At 34.8% G+C, this 18,380-nt stretch overlaps 3 protein-coding genes across 3 annotated transcripts; all 3 read left to right on the top strand.

Moving 5' to 3' along the window:
• The first annotated feature begins 276 nt into the window (after positions 1–276).
• LOC122312341 (probable signal peptidase complex subunit 1) lies at positions 277–1,236 on the top strand. Its single transcript, XM_043126914.1, has 2 exons — positions 277–432; positions 785–1,236. The coding sequence occupies exon 2, from the start codon at positions 785–787 to the stop codon at positions 1,058–1,060; it is 276 nt and encodes a 91-aa protein (XP_042982848.1). The 5' UTR covers positions 277–432; the 3' UTR covers positions 1,061–1,236.
• An 8,232-nt stretch (positions 1,237–9,468) lies between these two features.
• On the top strand, positions 9,469–13,769 carry LOC122313176 (F-box/kelch-repeat protein At1g67480). Its single transcript, XM_043127951.1, has 4 exons — positions 9,469–9,712; positions 10,959–11,027; positions 11,163–12,036; positions 12,891–13,769. Exons 3-4 carry the CDS (start codon positions 11,507–11,509, stop codon positions 13,516–13,518), a joined length of 1,158 nt encoding a protein of 385 aa, XP_042983885.1. The 5' UTR covers positions 9,469–9,712; positions 10,959–11,027; positions 11,163–11,506; the 3' UTR covers positions 13,519–13,769.
• Positions 13,770–14,173: 404 nt separating this feature from the next.
• On the top strand, positions 14,174–17,413 carry LOC122313178 (nuclear pore complex protein NUP54). Its single transcript, XM_043127952.1, has 9 exons — positions 14,174–14,763; positions 14,863–14,916; positions 15,225–15,284; positions 15,411–15,521; positions 15,855–15,920; positions 16,019–16,105; positions 16,456–16,557; positions 16,636–16,785; positions 16,995–17,413. Exons 1-9 carry the CDS (start codon positions 14,362–14,364, stop codon positions 17,109–17,111), a joined length of 1,149 nt encoding a protein of 382 aa, XP_042983886.1. The 5' UTR covers positions 14,174–14,361; the 3' UTR covers positions 17,112–17,413.
• Positions 17,414–18,380: the final 967 nt, after the last annotated feature.

Below are 18,380 nucleotides of genomic sequence, written 5' to 3'. Positions count from 1 at the left end.
TTAATCTTTATAAAATAATGGTATTTTTATAATTATTTTCTAAATTATTTTATGAAATGTCTTTTTTTTAAAACGTATCTAAAAAATGAGTCGTGTATTTATTATTAGAAAATATTTTGTTTAATAAAAAATTTATAAAAATAAATTTATAAAATTAATATAATCTAATATGATAAGTTAAATTTAATTTATAATAAAAATAAATTATACATAAAATTATATCAACTTATAACTTTTATAAAAAAAATTCGATGGATAAGACCTGTGTCTGTTTCATCGTTTTCAAATGAAAAAAAAAAATCCAACGGCTGCTGTTTCCTTTCGCGAAAGTACAGTATAAGTAGCGCTTTTGAGCTGTGCGTGTTCTTCTCTCTTCTTTTATGCTCTTGGGATCTCGGATATTGTCTTTGCATTCTCGGTTCAGGACCTCAGGTACACCCTCCCTCGCTCTCTCTCTCTCTCTCTCTCTCTCTCTCTGATTGCTTAAAATTAGGGCATTACTTTGGTCTTGTTCCTAATTCCAATAAACCGATTCCATCAGTACCCATTTCTCATGCCTATTTGTGAGCATTGAGCTTTGAGTTGTTATGTTTGGTTGATTGAGGATCGAAGAAAACTAACCAGATACTTGGGGTTTACTTTTTGTTTCGTACTCTTCTCCCTCCTTAAATTTGTGTTCTTTGATCAGTTAGGTTGATTATCTAGGGTTCTATATCAGATTCTAGGGTTTGCAGGATTGTACGATTTTATTCAATATTTGATGACGTTTGTGGAGTTTGTTTAGATGGATTGGCAAGGGCAAAAGCTAGCGGAGCAGCTGATGCAGATATTGCTCTTGGCATTCGCGGTGGTGGCGTTCGCTACAGGCTATATTTCAGGATCGTTCCAGATGATGGTCCTAATCTACGCTGTCGGTGTGGTTCTGACCACATTGGTGACGGTCCCCAATTGGCCTTTCTTCAATCGCCACCCGCTCAAGTGGTTGGACCCCAGCGAGGCTGAAAAGCATCCGAAGCCGCAGGAGGCCGTGAGTGCCAAGAAGAAACCCGCTAAGAAGTAGGTCAGCTGTCTTGATCAGAGTATTGGCATTTGGTAGGGTTGAAAGTCAATGCTTTGTTTGCCTTTTCTGAAATTGATTCGGTGTACGCGATTGCTCTAAATTTCGAACATTTTAGACGATGGATAGAAAGAATTTTCTTTTGGTTTTTTATAACATAGCTGGTATTGTTATATTTACATGTGTGTCTCCAATTGTTTCTAGAGGTTCCTCCCTTTTTATGTTTCTGTGTGAAAGTGGAAGTCCATGCTGCCTTGATTTCCTCTGTCACTATCTTGAGAAAATTTTGAATTTGCTTAGTGTTGACATATTTCAACAAATTATCGCTCAACAATTGATTATCACCACCGTGGTTGTTGAAGTATGATTTAGGGGTTGAGGGTATGGAACTAGCGTCCAACTAGCCAAAGTTCTTGTTCAGATGATACTTTCTCCATGCAAATGGAATGGAGGATAAGTCATGGGTTTGAGACTTGGTGCGTGCGTGCGTGTGTCTGTGTGACTTTGCATATAGTCACCAATTGGGAAAAAAATTGGAGTGTTTTAACACTCTAAAAGCGAATGTATCCTCTTTTGAGCTTTTGGCTGCGATGAGATCATGAGTACCCTGAATTCGTTTTTCTGTTTGAGAAAGCAGTAAAGCCTTATGTAAACACAATGATGAGTCAATGATAAATGATGACTCTGCTTTGATCTCCTTTCTAGCATTTGGATTTTTTTGTTTTATGAACATCCATATGGTTACAGATTTTTTAAGTTTGTCCTAAGTTTATATGCTGGAACTTGGAAGCAATGTGATGGGCCGCTGCCCTTTTTAATTTGTACGCCATATGGTCAGTTCTTGCCTTAGGATTGACCGTGTGTTTAGAAGCATGGTAACTTCTCTGTAGATTAATGATACTGGTAGTAGGTATGAGCACGAAGGCCTCTAGCCTTGGCTACTGCTCCATTGAGAAGAGCAGCAGCAAATTGTTCACATTTGCCACCGGATGCACCATCGTACACCCAGTCAATAGACTCCAACCAGCACCCTCTTTATTTTTCAACACTGCCCTCACCAATTGCAGCAGCTCAACTCCAACTCAAGAAGCTTCCTAGCCGACAGTAGAGCTTCTAGTGATGCACATGAAGTTCGCCTGGGTGGTGCCGATGGTTTGGAATTTGAAGAGAGAAGGTGAATTTGCTTGGTGCATGGGTTTGCTATCTAATGGAGGACGGTTGGGCATAAAGGCCACGATCGAAACAGATCAAAGACGATCGGGATAGAGCCTATTAAGACTTCATTTGAATGTTGAGATGAGTTAAGATGAGTTTAGTTCTTTATGAATAATAATGAGTTGAGATTGTGAAGTGAATTTTGTGGGGGTCTACCTAAAATGAGTTTAGATATGTTTGGATGTTAGATGAGTTTAGACTTATTTATAAAAAGTTAAAAAAGATTATAGGTCTGGCGTGTAAAGAGGTGTTGAGTTGAAAAAAATTGTGGATCTCATATGTAAATATAAGTTGAGATAAATTTAATGATTTAAAAGTTGAGTGTTTAAATATTAGACTCATATTAAATTTAGACGGAACTGAGAGTCAAACTTCCAAATGGGGCCATAGTTGCAGATGTTAGATTTTCCTTATCTGAGAGAGAGGATTCTCAGTTGGGCATTTTATCCTTTAAGCAGTTCGCCACCTGCTTAAAATTAGGGCCCAATGATCAATTACCCACCATCTATAATGAAAAATCTTTTTTCGCCCAAAAAAAAAAAAGTCTTTTTGTTTTTCTTTCGGGTCTCTATTTGGAGGAATTCGGTTAATCAGTAAGGGACAAAGTTTGTGGACTTCTCGAGGATTGCTAGAAGCCTTTACACTAGAGGTGGCAAATCGTGTTTTTAAATTATGTTCATGTTGTTTCAAGTTATGAACATATGATTATATAGGTCAACTCGAACTCAATCTGTTAAGCTAAATATACCAAACTTTCAAATTTTAATCCAACTCACGTAGATAATAGGTCATGTTGTGTCACTCATTTTAATCTGTTTAATAATTAATTATAAATATGTTAATACAACACGACTCATTTAAATCCATTTTTTTCATATAAATAGATTGAAATAAAACGCATAAATCATTTGACCTGATTAATATAATTTCACTTCAAAGTTGAAATTTATATTTATCAATAACTACAATATCTCAATATATATATAAATATCGATATTTTTAAAATTTTAACATATAATAAAACCAATATTACAAATCATAAAATAACATATACGAGTGTTAGGGGGTAAAATATCACAGGGCCCAAAATGGTTCTTAAGGCCTAGTCCATCAAAGGGTCATTACTAGAGGACAAAGGAAAAGAGAGGGAAATGGAACGGAGAAGTAAGGGAAGGCAAAATGTGGTGTCAGGAGGAAAAGAGACGTAAATGAGGGGTGATGTGACATAAAGCGAGAAATGGTAGCTGATAAAGGGGGAGAGACTTACGACTTCAATGGACTTTTGGCCAGGCTTTGGGAGGGAAGCTTTTTTAACCTTAAGACATGGGTTTGAGCAATAGAAGCCGGACCTGAAAGAGAGACATATGAGCTCTATTTTATAGTGAAGATGAGAGACTATAAAACAAGTTTATTATAGTGGATTCTACTCTCCCCAAGCCCCCTTGAACGTAGGCCCAATGCTAAATCACGTAAATATGCGTGTCTATTTATATTTACTTTTTTTGCATTTATATACTGTTCACTGACATCCTTCTAGTTCGTTGCACCATTTTTGGCGTTAATAATGAGCATAGGTCTAAAATTACAATCAAAATAATAAAAACATAAACATATTGAGAAATACCAATATTACAATTTAATAATAATAAAATTATAATTTTGAAATAAATTTTAAATAGGTTAAAACAGGTTGATCTTTTCGTGTTAAGTTGGTCGACTTGTTATTGATTCGTCTATAAATCGTATCTTAATGGATCAACTCGAACTCATTAATACTAAATCTAAAATTACTAATTTTGTGTCGTGTTCATATTAAGTTCATAAGTTATATCACATATTATCAACCCTACTCCACGCAACACTATTAATTTTTTTCTTTATTTTCTCTTCGTCTCCTCATTTTTCCATAATCTCATTTCTTCGTAATCTCATTTTCCTATGATCTCTCTCTCATTGAGTTTTCTCTCTTCTCGAGCTCTTTCTGTCATTCTTATCCCTATCTTCTGGAGATTCAAGTTGGGTGAGGAGTTTATTTATTTTTATCATAGAGAGAGGAGCACGGGCAGAGAGGGTTGGGGCTGCAAACCGTGACGTGACCGTGTGCAGCATAGAAAAACTGGACCAGCTGTTGTATATAATTTCTCATTCTTAAAAATTTATCAAATAAAGGTTCCAGTTACGCCCTCTTCATCACAGTTTGTCAGCAAAGTTTGAACGAAGAATAGGCTAATAAAATATGCATCTTATGAGACCAATTCCCAAAGCAAACCTCATGGACTAATTTACATTATCTTCCACACCCAAAACAGAAGAAAAGAAGTGACATGCAGCAAATGAAAGGAAAGCAATCCCTTTCCTTATGATCTGCATCTGTCGTACAGAATGTACGGCTTATACGCTACAGTATGACGAGATTGTCAATTGTGCGACCGATTCAAACTAACTTGCAAATGTGTCGTTGTCTTTACAATATGAGTAAAAGATTTTCTAATAAAACTAAAGATTTGTATGCGCAATCTGGATGCCTACGTTTCAAGTTTCAACCTCTATCCTCGAATGACTCATCTCCAACTCTCTACCAATTGAATAAGGTTTGTTTTATATTCGACTAAATAGTTTGCAGTCCCGGCAATGCATTATTGGCTAAAAGATCAAAGGAGATAATTGAGAGGATTTGGACATTAGACTTTTGATCAATGATTCAATATACATACATACATACATGTATATTTATAAAATTTTTTATGGAGGAGAACGCACATTTGTTAAGCCACTATGACAACATTTTTTATATTTTTTTAAGAAAACGTGAAGATGATGGTAGTTTATACAAAGGCACATGGGGTCAAATGCATGTGTTATGTGATATCTCATATGATAAAGATAGCGGTAGGTAATATATGTGATCTCACATTGTTTGAGATTAAAAAATTCTAGCTCTTTATAAGATTTTAATGGTGCTCCAATTATATTATTAATTAGTTTTTTTAAAGTATAGATCATATAATTTGGACTTTTTATTGGAACATTACATGTTATGTTCTTTCTCGGTTGCATCAAAGTAGTACACTAGATCGATGTTGGGCTACACTAGAACTAGAAATACATATGCAAAAACGGTATAACTTCTCTAATAAAACAAGTTTTCACGTAAATGGTAGGTTTTTCCATGAACTATCTATTAAAAAAACAATCAATTCTACGGAATTTTCAAGAAATTTGAAGTGAAAAATATTTCTGATTAAATAAACGTGGTTGTTCGAGGCTATTGATTAGCTCGGACTCGGAGCTCTTCCCTTCTTGGTGTGAGAAAAAAGAAGTAAATAAATAGACGAGCGGTGGCAATATTGTTAGTTGAAATATCTTTTTAAGATGGCCAATATTAAAAGGGGTTGTTCGTAAATGTTGCCATTACTCGTGAAGACATGTCCTTCTTGTGCAAGTATTCTCCACTCATAATTAGTCTAAAATACCTTTCGATTGGACCCATGTTGTATGCGCGAGACACTAAAGATAGGAGAATTATTAAATATTTTTTAAAGTATGGATTATTTAGTATTTTTATTCTATAAAAAATGTTATATTATTAAAATTATTTTATGCGATACTACTTTCTATAAACATGACTTGATATAATAGAATTTAATTATCATATGTCCAAACTCTAAATTTTTTTAATAATTAATAGGGTGATGTTAGTGTGCCGCTCAATGGGGCGTGTCCACTAGTACAAATTTCACTTTTTATTTTTTTCTTGTTTTATATTTTACATTTTTTAACATATTTCAATATTTTTTAAAAAATAAAAAATTATATTAATATACTAAAAATCACTTCTTTAATAATTAAATAAAGAAAAAAAATTAAAAAAATTTAAATATATAAACAATCAAAATAAAAAAACAAACTAATATAACATACTAACATTTTTCTAATAATTAATATAAAATAGAAATTCCATTGAATTTGGGACATGGTCATGATGTGTTGCGTAAGGAATGTAGTAGTTGATTTATTTATTTATTTTTATATAAGTAGTAGGTGAGACATGGCTTTTTTAAATAATTATTGAGACTACTGCATACGTTACTTGACTTTTGATTGTCCACCGACCATACATTCGATGCAACGTTTTTTTAAAAAATAAAAAATACAAAAAAAATAAAATAAAATCGAATTACATGAATGATTATAAAATAATGCTCTTATAAGGAAAATCACTCATATAAATAAAGAAAGAAGGAAGGAAAATAGAGTCTTTTAAGAATTTATGAATTACATATAATTTACTGAAAAAGAAATCTAGACCTTTAAGTGAGAAGAGATAGTAATATAAAGTTGATCATATGTGAATGATTTTGAAGGAAATATCAACCTTCTTTCATCAATTCAATATATCAACTTTGTATTATCTACCATTTTGGAGATTTTTTCACCACACTTATTTTCTTTTTTTGACCATTTTTATTTTGTTTTGGCAAAAAAAAAATATACAAATGATAAATAGTTTAACTATAAATAGATTATATAAATGTAAATTCGTAAAATGTTGTTATTTTGATTTAATTTATTATAAAATAAATCTAATACATAGTCATATCAATTTATAAATTTAATCATATCTAAAAACTTTATGAATTTAAGTCTCATTTGGATTTAGAAAACGGTTGATCTCATCTCATTTTATTATTATAATATTTTTAAATTTTCACATAAAATATAATAAATAATTTAACCGTTTTAAATATTAAAATAATAATAATAATTTATTTATTTTTTATCTTTTATTTAAAATTTATCTTATGTCTGGAAGCAAACCAATCCTTAATATCATGAGATATTTTCCGACTGCAACATAAATCCAACGTCTCGTATTGCAGGTATCATCGACAACCAGAGAAAGCAGATCTGAACACGTGCGGGACAAGTGAGAGTGTGGCTAAAATTTGATCTAATTTTGAGGAGTGTATCCATGATATTATTAACAATGAATGAGGCCACCGAAAATGTCGAAGTTGCGGCGTGTGCTGATCACCGAGTTTAATCACAAAGAAAAAGATGTCCAAAGCAACCTGAAATGATCGAACTACGTATAATCGACGTCTCCACTGCTGATCACCATTAATTCAACGGAGAACTCTGGAGATTCTGCGTCTTTAAATCTAAACCAGATGATTTTTATTTTTGTTTTGTTTTGTTCTTGGACACGAGCACGATAGGCGCTGCAACGTGTGCCATCCATTTATTTTATTCTGTCTCTTTGTTTTTTGTTTTTTTTTTGTTGGGTTCGTTCTCATGCAAGTTCTACACCTTGAAATATCCCAACCCGAGCATAAACCTGTTGTTGTCTGCCTTTATCGAAAGAGGCAACAGATCATCGAGAGCCTTTGGATTGAGAAATTATTTTATTTTATTATTATGATTTTTTAAAATTTTTATATAAAATATAATAAATATTTTAATATTATTAATATTAAAATAAAATAATATTAAAAAATAATATTATAATAATATTTTATTCAACTTTCAACTAAAGTCATCACATCTTATTATCTAAATAAGTTCTGAATTATTGAGTTGACTTGTAAATAACAGCATTTTGTGGATTCCATTAAAATAGATTTAACTTTTTTTTGTTAAAATGTGTTTAACTTTTTAGGTTAAAAAGTATAAAATAAGTTGAGATATGTTTAATTTCTTTTTATAAGAAAATGAATAAATTGTGGATTTCATCAAATATTATTTTGAGATGAGTTGAGTTTGATTCAACAACCAAATACAGCTATTGCATTTCAGTACGATATCAAATGATTTGAATTAATATGTAAATAGTAATAAATTAAAATATTTAAGTGAATTTTATTGATCATATATTTTAACATTTTATATAAATTTAAAAAAGTAATAGATCTATTCAATAATCAATTTGAAATATATTAAGATGAACTCAACATCCAAACATACCTTAAATACTAGCAATATAAAATTATTTAATTTATATCTTAACATTTTTATAGATTTTCTTTCAATAAATAAGTCCTAAAGCAACAAAATAATTCTAAATTTTGGTACCCACTTGTTTAGGGGATATTGCATGGGTGGAGCCAAACATCCTTGATAACGTCTTATTTATATTTGGTCAATTGTGGGTGGAGCTTCTTTAGAATTGTATATATACTCCAAATTTGACTACTTGAAATATTTTAAAAAAATGTTAAGGTATGTACAATACAATTTATTTCTATCATAAAAATAAAAATTAATTAGCGTGACGTCTATCACATTAAACGTGTTGCTTTGGTGTTACAAAATTGTTATAATTCCCTAGCGTTCTTTATTATATGTTGGGACCAATACGACGAAACCGAAGAAAATAGAAAAATGTAAAAAATAAAAAATAAATTAATGAGAGCTCTTGAATATCCAGACGAGATGAGTCTTGGCCTCCTCATAACTCTTATCTAATTAGGCTTAATTTGGATGGTAACAACCTCTCATCTGATATAATATCATCTTATTTCGATATTTAAATATTATAAATATAAATATTTTTTAATTTTAAAATTTTAACTTTTTTATATAATCATTATTTAATTATTATAATTTTTTTAAACTTTTAAATAAAACATAAAAAATAATTTAATTTTTTTAAATCTAAAAAAATAATATTCAAACAATAATTTTATAATATTTTTATTTAACTTTTTTTTTAATTTTTTCCTAAAATTTTATAAAATATCTCAATTGAAATCATTTTACTATTATTTATAAATTATCTCATTTTATTTTACAATCAGACGATTCACCATTATTTGGTTTATCATTTGGCAATTTTGTATTTTTATAAAAGTAAATTGTCTCTAACCATTTCCATTAAATAAATAATAATAATAATTTAACTTTCTGAATTAAATGGTATGCACAAAATTAAATATGATTCACTTTGTCCGAAAACATCACGCGAAAAACATACTTTAAGATCGAATCTATTTGTTGTAATTCACACAGAAAATCAACGGCAAATAAGCGTGATGACAAAAATAGCAGTGAATCGGACGGTAAGAAACGTGCCACACAGAGACCACTCTGTCTGATAAATTATACCTTAACTTTATCCAGTTTCGGTCTAATTTTCAGACAGAAAAATATCGTAAAAAGCAAACAAAGGAATTACAATATCCCTCTATTTCAGGAACACGAGAGTGCTGGTCTCTTTCCTTGCTGGTTCATTCGAGGGATTATCTCAAACTTTTAACTTTTTTAAAAAAAAAAAATTTCTCTAGAGTGGTCGCACTCTGTCAATTCTATCCTCCTATTGCTATTCTGAGTCCTATAAATTCCCATCTAAAGCTCGCGACCACCTCATCGATCCCCCACCCGCCTATATATCCTCCCGATTCCAACGTTCTCATTGGATTTCTTTCATCGTCTTTCTTTCTGGTAAGTTTTGTTAACTCTTTTTCTCTTCTCTCTGTCTCTCTATTTGACCTCTATTCTATATTTTGATCTCAAACCCACCGACATTTGTTCGCCGGATTCAGATGCTTCTTTTACGTTTTTCATTTGTTTGGTTTGTTTTCCATATTTTCTATTGGATCGGATTGGTTTCAACATTTTTTTTTTTTGATATCAGATCTTGTATTTGTTTGCTTGTTCTCCCCTGTACTTGTGGTTCTGGCAAAAATTTATCATGAAGTTTGTCTTTTTTTTTTTTTTTTTTTTTTTTTTGGGTGCTTGTATGCAAGTTATCAAAAATGGGTTTTTTTTTTTCACATGAACTCGTGAGTTTGATATTTTTTTGGGAATAATTTGGTGGTTGTACAACTTTTGCTCCTTTCGATGTCAAACATCTCATTTGCTATTTTAGTTCCCATGCGCTTAAAGTAGCTTAAATGAGCAAAAACTTAAAAACGACTTTTTTCTTTTCCCTGCACCCCTTCTATCCATCCTTCACAAACTTATTTGTACTTTCTATCTTATCAACTACTTGCAGACACCTATGTTGTTCAGCTTTAATTCCTCGAATTTATCTTCTGTTTCATTTTTTCATTCTACAACTTATAAGCAATCGATTTGCCTCGGATCCGGTTATTTATGCTTTTGTTCTGTTATTTTTGACCTGTTATGTTAGATTTGATCTACGTTATGCTTTTTCAACTGAAAAAAAAAAAAAATCGATCGGTGATAGCATACCCAGCGCGCTACAGTTGTATAGATCAATCATTTTTGTGTTATCATATTCGCTTTTTGGTCTTTTTCTTGGAGCATGGTGGGTGGCTCATGGCTGGGTGGTCATTGGATTTTACGCGTGCATAATTCTCTTAATAGAAAAAAGAAAAAGAAAAAGTCTTTGGATTGATTATTCGTGTCCATTCAGTTGTCTACCCCTTTAAATAAATTAATACGTTCTTGTTATCGGCGATGGAACGTGATGCACATTATTTAGCGCATGAAGTTGTAGGAAAAACTTCTCTTTCTTTGTAATTTTTGTTTTCAATCATGGCTATCGACTAGTAGGCCCGTGTAGGTCCTGCGCTTTGAAAACGACATTAACAATAAATTAGGGAAGTTTGTATTCTAATGTGTTTTGGGTAGAATACAGTTAAAGACGTCTTATCACTTCGTTTTGACGCTCTTAAGCTCGAGTTTTTTGTGATATTTGAATCGACTTCTTTCATATGATCAGGTTTCCTGAAATTGAATCAAATGGAGGTCACAGGGGGTTAAGACTTGCTGACTTTTATGGCCTTGTCTGGTATGTGTTTTTCCATCTTCTTTTTACTCTGACTTTCTGTATAGAAGCAGTTGTTTTTTTTCATTATTATTATACTCCCTACTAAATATCCATTCTGAAGAATAGGTTGCGATAACTTTTTCCTATGATATGTAGATATTTGGGCAATGTGTGGAGGAAGAGAGAACGTTGGTTTAGAAAGTATTGTGCATATAGTAACAGGAAGAAACCACTGTAAGAGCAAAACTTCTGGCATGGAATTTGAATCAGACTGGACAAGACACGGAAAGTCCTCGGCATTTACTGCTCAAGTGATTCGTTCCGCAACATCTTTTATGCCTTGGTCTTGTAGAATCCCAATAGGTGAAGGATATCATGAATTTCTGTAGTTAAACGTCAGGAAACCAAATATATTGAGACACCATTTGGGCGATATAGTTGATTAAGCCCGAGATTCATCTATATCTTCCAGGATTCTGTAAACCCGCTCACTTTAAACTATGCCAGAATTTATGAGTGGAAAGAAGAGATTTACAGAATCAAATATGTGTATGTCCAAGTCTGTCAAGCAAAATATACCTGCTCGTTCGGAAAACAATCCACTTTTTTCTTCTCAAGTTGTTACTGATCTTGATAGCCCCATTCTCCCTGGGCTGCCTGATGATGTGGCAAAGTATTGCCTTGGACTTGTTCCTCGTTCCAACTTCCCAGCCATGGGTGGTGTCTCCAAAAGGTGGAGGTCATTTATTCAAAGCAAAGAATTCATCATCGTGCGGAAATTAGCTGGGGTGCTAGAGGAATGGCTCTATTTATTAACTATGGATTCTGAAGGGAAGGAAAGTCACTGGGAGGTTCTGGATTGTTTAGGCCATAAACACCGGCTTCTGCCACCAATGCCTGGTCCAGTGAAAGCCAGCTTTGGTGTCGTTGTTTTTAATGGAAAGCTTCTTGTCATGGCTGGCTTTTCCATGATTGATGAGACTGCCTCTGCCTCCTCTGATGTTTACCAATATGATTCTTGCCTCAACAGGTCTGTTTTCCATTGCATTTAACGGGATTAATCTATTTAAACTGGATAGGGTTATAGATTCATATCAGTTGTCAAAGTCAGTTGAAGGTTTGTTGTGATATATGCTGGATATGAAATATAATCTCTATTGTGAGTTGTTTTGAGCTCTTTTTATTTTTTATTTTTTTGAAGTACTATTGGCAATTAGCTTTCTTTTAAACAGTCCAAAGTTGGCAATTTTGTTGGAAAGAATTAGTAGATCTGGACTGTTTGATCAACTAATCCATTGCACTAATTATGAAAATGATTGGTTCTGAATTACTGCCCTGAACATTAAGAACACTTGAAAATAAATGTAGCGGAAAAGGGATAACAACGTAATACTTTTCACTATACTTTACACAACTATATTTTAAAATGATGGATGTTTTTGTAAAATGTCTCATAAAAGTAACATCGCTTCACAAAAATACCCTTATTTAAAACATAGTTGTAAAATGTATTGTTAAAAGTGTTGTGTGGGTATCATTACTCGAAGTGATTTATAATTTTTAAGCCATTGAGTAGGGTGGGAGCAAATTTACTACTCTGGTTTGGGTTGGTTTGGTCAGGTTTTGTTGTTGCATTATATGAGTTGCAGCTTAATTATGTTATTTCGTGTGGGGTTTTCATTTGGTATTAGGACTCGAGTTGATTTAACATCTCCATAAGATGTCGACTGCCATAAATGATATTTAGTTTTTTAATTAGGACCTCTCAAAGGCAAACCTTTTATAGAGCCCCCACCCCACCCCAATCTTTTCTTTACCTTTTATTTTACCGTCTCTTTTGCTAGCTTTGTGATATTTTTTTTGTTTTTGTTTTGGTAATTGCAGTTGGAGTAAATTATCAAAGATGAATGTGGCTCGGTACGACTTTGCTTGTGCAGAGGTTAATGGTATGGTTTATGTAGTTGGAGGATGTGGGATAGACGGTGAGAGTCTATCTAGTGTGGAGGTATACAACCCTGATACTAACAAATGGACCCTGATAGAGAGTCTTCGCCGCCCAAGGTGGGGCTGCTTTGCATGTGGGTTTGAGGGAAAGCTGTATGTCATGGGTGGAAGATCAAACTTCACAATTGGGAATTCAAAGTTTGTTGATGTGTACAACCCCGAGAGACACACCTGGTGTGAAATGAAGAATGGTTGTGTCATGGTCACTGCTCACGCTGTACTGGAAAAGAAACTCTTTTGTATGGAGTGGAAGAACCAGCGGAAACTAGCAATATTCACTCCAGAGGACAATTCATGGAAGATGGTACCAGTTCCATTAACAGGGAGTTCATGTATTGGCTTTCGATTCGGAATACTGGACGGAAAATTACTACTATTCTCTGTCCAGGAGGAACCTGGTTATCGTACTCTACTGTACGACCCAAATGCAGCACCAGGTTCAGAGTGGCAGACTACCGATATAAAGCCGTCTGGTTTATGCTTCTGCAGTGTGACAATCAAGGCCTAAGAACTGTCTTAGAACGCTGAGGATTTTCTCACGAAGTCTTGAATGTATCTTTATATTTGCTGCCCTTTTTGCATCAAATTTAACTCACGCCACTTGTTAGAATTACCGGTTTAAGTTTAATTCTGTTATGTATTGTCATCATGGATGCTAATTTGCAGAACATGTCTTGTGCCCATCGCTTAATTCATGTGTTGTCTGGTCGGACTATTCTCAGTTGCAGTGTGTTTAATGAACAATTTTTTTGACGTGTATACTTGCCCTTAATGTGTACCTCTGAGGACGTTAGAGCTAAGTTTTCCCATAATGTGTAGAAAAAGGAAATTGCAATCCTGATGAGATTGGTAGGTGATTGATTCCTTGCGTTTCAACCTAAAGAAGCCAGTTGGTCAAGTCAGCCAATTTAAGATGTTGCATCATCAAATGTTGAAGAGGGTTTGCCATTCTCAGAGGTGTGGACTCAATGTTATTTGGTGAATGAAAGATCATATATTCGAGTTTACATGTATATGATGTCGAGGGGACGAGAATTTGTGTCATTATTCTTGATCACGGGCTCTTGATAAAGAATTCTGGCAAATGCTAATGACTCGTATTATAATTATGGAAGCCGACGACACACATTAATATAAAATGAAAATTGGATGTGTAGGGCTGTTTGCTCTGATTTATTCATTAGAGCAATTTTAAAAATTATAATGACTAGAATGAAAGCGCTACAGGGTTAGGGAAATAGGTCGAGCGTTTGAGCTGCAGCCTGCACTACTCGAGATGCACTACTAATGGCGCACTCCGCTTAACTTTCCAATTTCCCCTCTTTCCGCTCTTCAAACAACAACAATAACAATGTTCGGAGCTCAAGCTTCCTCCTCCGCCTTCGGCACCCCCTCTCCAAGCCCAACCTTCGGCACTCCGTCTACGACCCTTGCTTTTGGTACTCCGTCTTCGACTCCGACATTTGGAACTCCCTCTTCGGCACCGGCGTTCGGAACTCCAACGACGCCGTCTTTCGCCACTGGATTCGGTTCCTCTCTCTTCGCCACCCCGTTCTCTTCTCAGCCCCAGCAGCAACAGCAGCAACAACAGCAACTCACTCCGTTGTTTCAGCAACCGGCTTCTACGGGTTTCGGGTTCCAAACGACAGCGTTCTCTACGCCGCAGCCCTCTCCTTTCCCCAATGCGCAATTGACTACTCAGATGGCTCCCGTGACCCCTCTCCCTTTCTCTCTCGCCGATCGAGATATTCAAGTAGGGCTTTTTTTCTTTGACAAAACCCTAAGCCTGGCCATTCTCTTTTGCTTAATCTGCAGTTGCTGGTTTTTCTTTCTTTTCCTGTGTGTTTTTTAGGCAATTGTCGATGCTTATAAGAGCGAACCTGGAAACCCTAAATATGCTTTTAAGGTTCGTATTGTTGTCCTTTTCTCTCTTTCAGTTTACGAATGCATTGGATTCCCACTCATGGAGTAAGAAATCCGCTTGCTTTCTTTCTTTTAAGGAAAATCTTAAAAGAATGAAATTTTCCTTAAAAAAAGGAAAGCGAATTTTGAAAAAACATGTTATTGGTTTGTTGTTTCAGTTATGTTTGTCGAGTGAAATGTGTTACTCAAATAATGACCGGTAAATTTCCATGCCATTCTCTGAGTAAAGGAATTGAGAATTAGGGTTTTGGAGTTTTATGTCATGTGTTGATGGTGGCATTGGTTTCACAGCATTTATTGTTCAGCGTGACAGATCCGCCGTTTAAGGTGAAGCCTGCTGGTGTATCAGATGTGAGCTATTTTCTTTCGTTATTTTTCTGATTCCTTTCGCTTTAATGGAATTTGTATCGGTAGCTTCAAATATTTCTGTTTTTTATTTTTTTTCGGCTGAGTCTGGAGGATAGTTTGCATTACCAGATTATGTGGGCAGAGGCTATGGGGAAACTGGAGGGTATGGAAAGTGCTGACAGGGAACGCCTGTGGCCTCAGCTTGTTCAGGGTTTTAAGGATCTTTCACAGCGTCTTAAGGTAATATCTATTAGAAGTTTGGGAAAAAAATATTGCAGTTGTGTACAATTGATGGCAATGAATGATTTCAGTAACTATATGCATGAATTGGTAACTTAGAACATAGTTAGATGAAGGGATAAAATTTAGGGATTAAGCGAAGGCTACCCTGCTGTGGCAAAGAGATTATTCAAGTTGTTGCAGTTACATTCCTGCTGTTGGTTCTATGGTTGCACTTCCAAGGATAATTGGTTATTTCAGGAAACCGTATCATTTTAGTAGATTATTTTCTCTTTCCTTTTATTTGGCTTTTGGGACTGGCCAATGTACCATTTTAATCTGGGCTTGATGCAGCTCCAAGATGAAGTCATTGTTTCAGACGCTGAGAGATTGCGAATTACTCAAAGCAATGTGAAGATGGTACTCTCTCTCTCTCTCTCTCTCTCTCTCTCTCTCTCTCTCTCTCTCTCTCTCTCATATCATAGATTTGGCATTTACATATTGAACAATCTCTGCAGCTTCAAAGACATTTTCAAGCTGATACTCTTCCTCGGATCGAAAGAATGAGACAGAAAGAGCAAGCTCTTCAAAGGCGTCTTTTACGGGTGAGGACAAGTTTGCTTTGTTTGATGAGCTGTGGTAACTGTGTAATATGATTTAATTCCATCAAAAAATCAATTTGTATGGTATGGCATTGCTTGTTTTCATCACGATGATGAATGGTTGAGAGCAGAAATGCTACTGGTTGTATGGCCCAAGGTGGGCTAGCCATGGCTGATAGGACATACTGGTCATGGCTGACAGCCTGACGGGACATAGTGGTCATTTTTTAGCTTGGGTCAGCCATGGATGATAGGACACAGGTCATTTTTTGTTTTATATTTGGTGTCTATTGAATATCTAATCATTTTGACTCTCTCTCTCTCTGATCAAACTTCCTTTGATATGCCTAAAGGTAATGAGAATAGTGGAGGCATTGGAGGGTAAGGGTTTCAGATTACCATTAACAAAAGGGGAAGCTGAATTGGCCGAGAAGTTAGCTGCAATAACTAGACAGGTAGACGTTTCATTTTGAAGCTTGCTAATCTTATGCTGTTATCAGAAGACGGTACTGAAAAAATAGACAATTTTTCAGTTGAAAGGATCTGGAGCAGAACTTTCTAAGAGGGTACAAAACCTGCTCACTTTGTCTCGTGTTCAAGCAAATGGCATTGGGGCTGGCAGTTCCATTTATCTTCCAGGATCGACCAAAATAGATGAACAGAGTCTTGCTGATATGCAGGAGGTGAGAGCAAACCAAATTTGGAACTCTTTTTATTTTTACTCTCTCTCTCTCTCTCTCTCTCTCTCTCTCTCTCTCTCTCTCTCTCTCTCATTTCACTTATATCTTCTGAAGAGTCGCGTATCTTGATATGGTAAATATATGATGTCATTTCTGAAAACATATGGTGCGTGCACGGTGTTCACGTCTTTATTCTCATTTTTGTGGGTCAGGTCTTACAACAGCAGACGGAGGCCATTGCTAGGCTTGGCAATGTTTTGAAGAGAGATATCAGAGACATGGAGATCATAATGGCCGAGGACACACAACGGACAGAATTTATGAGCTAAATAAGCTTAAGATGCCCGAGGCACTCGTGAATTTATTTACAATGATGTTTGCAATCTGTTGGCGAGTTTTTGCATGAGGTAACCTGAAAAGTCACTAACGGCTGATGTAAGTCTCAACCACCACCAGCCCCCCCCCCCCCCCCCCCCCCCCCCAAAAAAAAATACAGTAGTTTTATAGAGCAGTAGAAATCTTCTCATTTGGGACTCTTTATTGATTGGAAAGCATTTGAAACTGTTTTAAATTTGAACGTGTAACTATTGGAGGAATATATGTGCTAATATATTTAGTTAGTTGTGATCTATTCCTTCCATTGAGTAGATAGACTAAAGATCATTATACAATAAAAAAGAGAACAAAAACCTTGAGTTGGTAAAATAATTGAAGGAACCCAAAAAAAAATAGGAACACCCTTTTTTCTTTTTGAAAGGAAGCTTTTATTCATCAAAGCCCTTAAAGTAGGGAAACAATACATGAAGGATAGTCCTCCTTATTCACTGTTACATCAGCAACAAGTAATGCTGATTTAGCTAAAGAGTGAGCTACACAATTAGCCTTTCTCTTCACATGATGTGTAGACCAACTAGTGAAGCTCAACAGCTTGACTTAATGTCACTTAACACCATACCATAGCTAGAAAGGTTATCACTATCCTTTGAGATGTCTTTTATAACCTGTAGTGAATCTCCTTCCAAGATAATATCCTGCAGACCCAACTCCAGACTGAAGAGAATAGCTTGAAGGCTCCAGTTGCTTCTTCTAATAACGGATCATGCACAAAAGTTCTATTCATTTGTGATGTTGCTAACACTGTTCTTTCACTATTTCTTATGATAACTCCAATGCCAATAATGCCTTTAACCTTATTTGTTGCAATATCCCAATTGACTTTGAGAATGTTTAAAGGGGGAGGATCCCATGTTTGAACTAGATTGCTAGATGATGCAGTAGTAGTGACTTTCTTTGAGTGATCTTCCTGTAATTCCTTTAAAGCCTCTTGAGATTGCAGAACCACCACTTTGGGATGCTGAAAACCAGTTTGAAAAATGAACTAGTTCCTTGTCTGCCAAATCCTCCTTGCCACCACTGCAATTTCCTCCAAAATGCCTATCTTGAAACCTGAGCAAAAGGCCTCAAACAACTCTAAAAATGTCTTCTTCCGATAGGCACACTTCTGAATTTTTTTAGAACATAGGCTCCAGACATCATGTGCTGCTGGACATGATTATCAAGCAAAACAGATAGGGCACTTAGGATTGTCAACAACTCGT

The sequence above is a fragment of the Carya illinoinensis genome, chromosome 6 (genome assembly GCF_018687715.1).
Source record: "Carya illinoinensis cultivar Pawnee chromosome 6, C.illinoinensisPawnee_v1, whole genome shotgun sequence".
In the NCBI taxonomy this organism is placed as follows: Eukaryota; Viridiplantae; Streptophyta; class Magnoliopsida; order Fagales; family Juglandaceae; genus Carya; species Carya illinoinensis.
This window is presented reverse-complemented; position numbering and strand designations above follow the sequence as displayed.

Coding starts and splice junctions, on each gene's coding strand:
- LOC122312341 (XM_043126914.1), top strand. CDS start 785: ATGGATTGGCAAGGGCAAAAGCTAGCGGAGCAGCTGATGCAGATATTG.
- LOC122313176 (XM_043127951.1), top strand. CDS start 11,507: ATGCCAGAATTTATGAGTGGAAAGAAGAGATTTACAGAATCAAATATG. Junction 12,037..12,890: donor TATGATTCTTGCCTCAACAG/GTCTGTTTTCCA, acceptor TGGTAATTGCAG/TTGGAGTAAATTATCAAAGA.
- LOC122313178 (XM_043127952.1), top strand. CDS start 14,362: ATGTTCGGAGCTCAAGCTTCCTCCTCCGCCTTCGGCACCCCCTCTCCA. Junction 15,522..15,854: donor ATCTTTCACAGCGTCTTAAG/GTAATATCTATT, acceptor GGCTTGATGCAG/CTCCAAGATGAAGTCATTGT. Junction 16,558..16,635: donor TAGCTGCAATAACTAGACAG/GTAGACGTTTCA, acceptor ACAATTTTTCAG/TTGAAAGGATCTGGAGCAGA.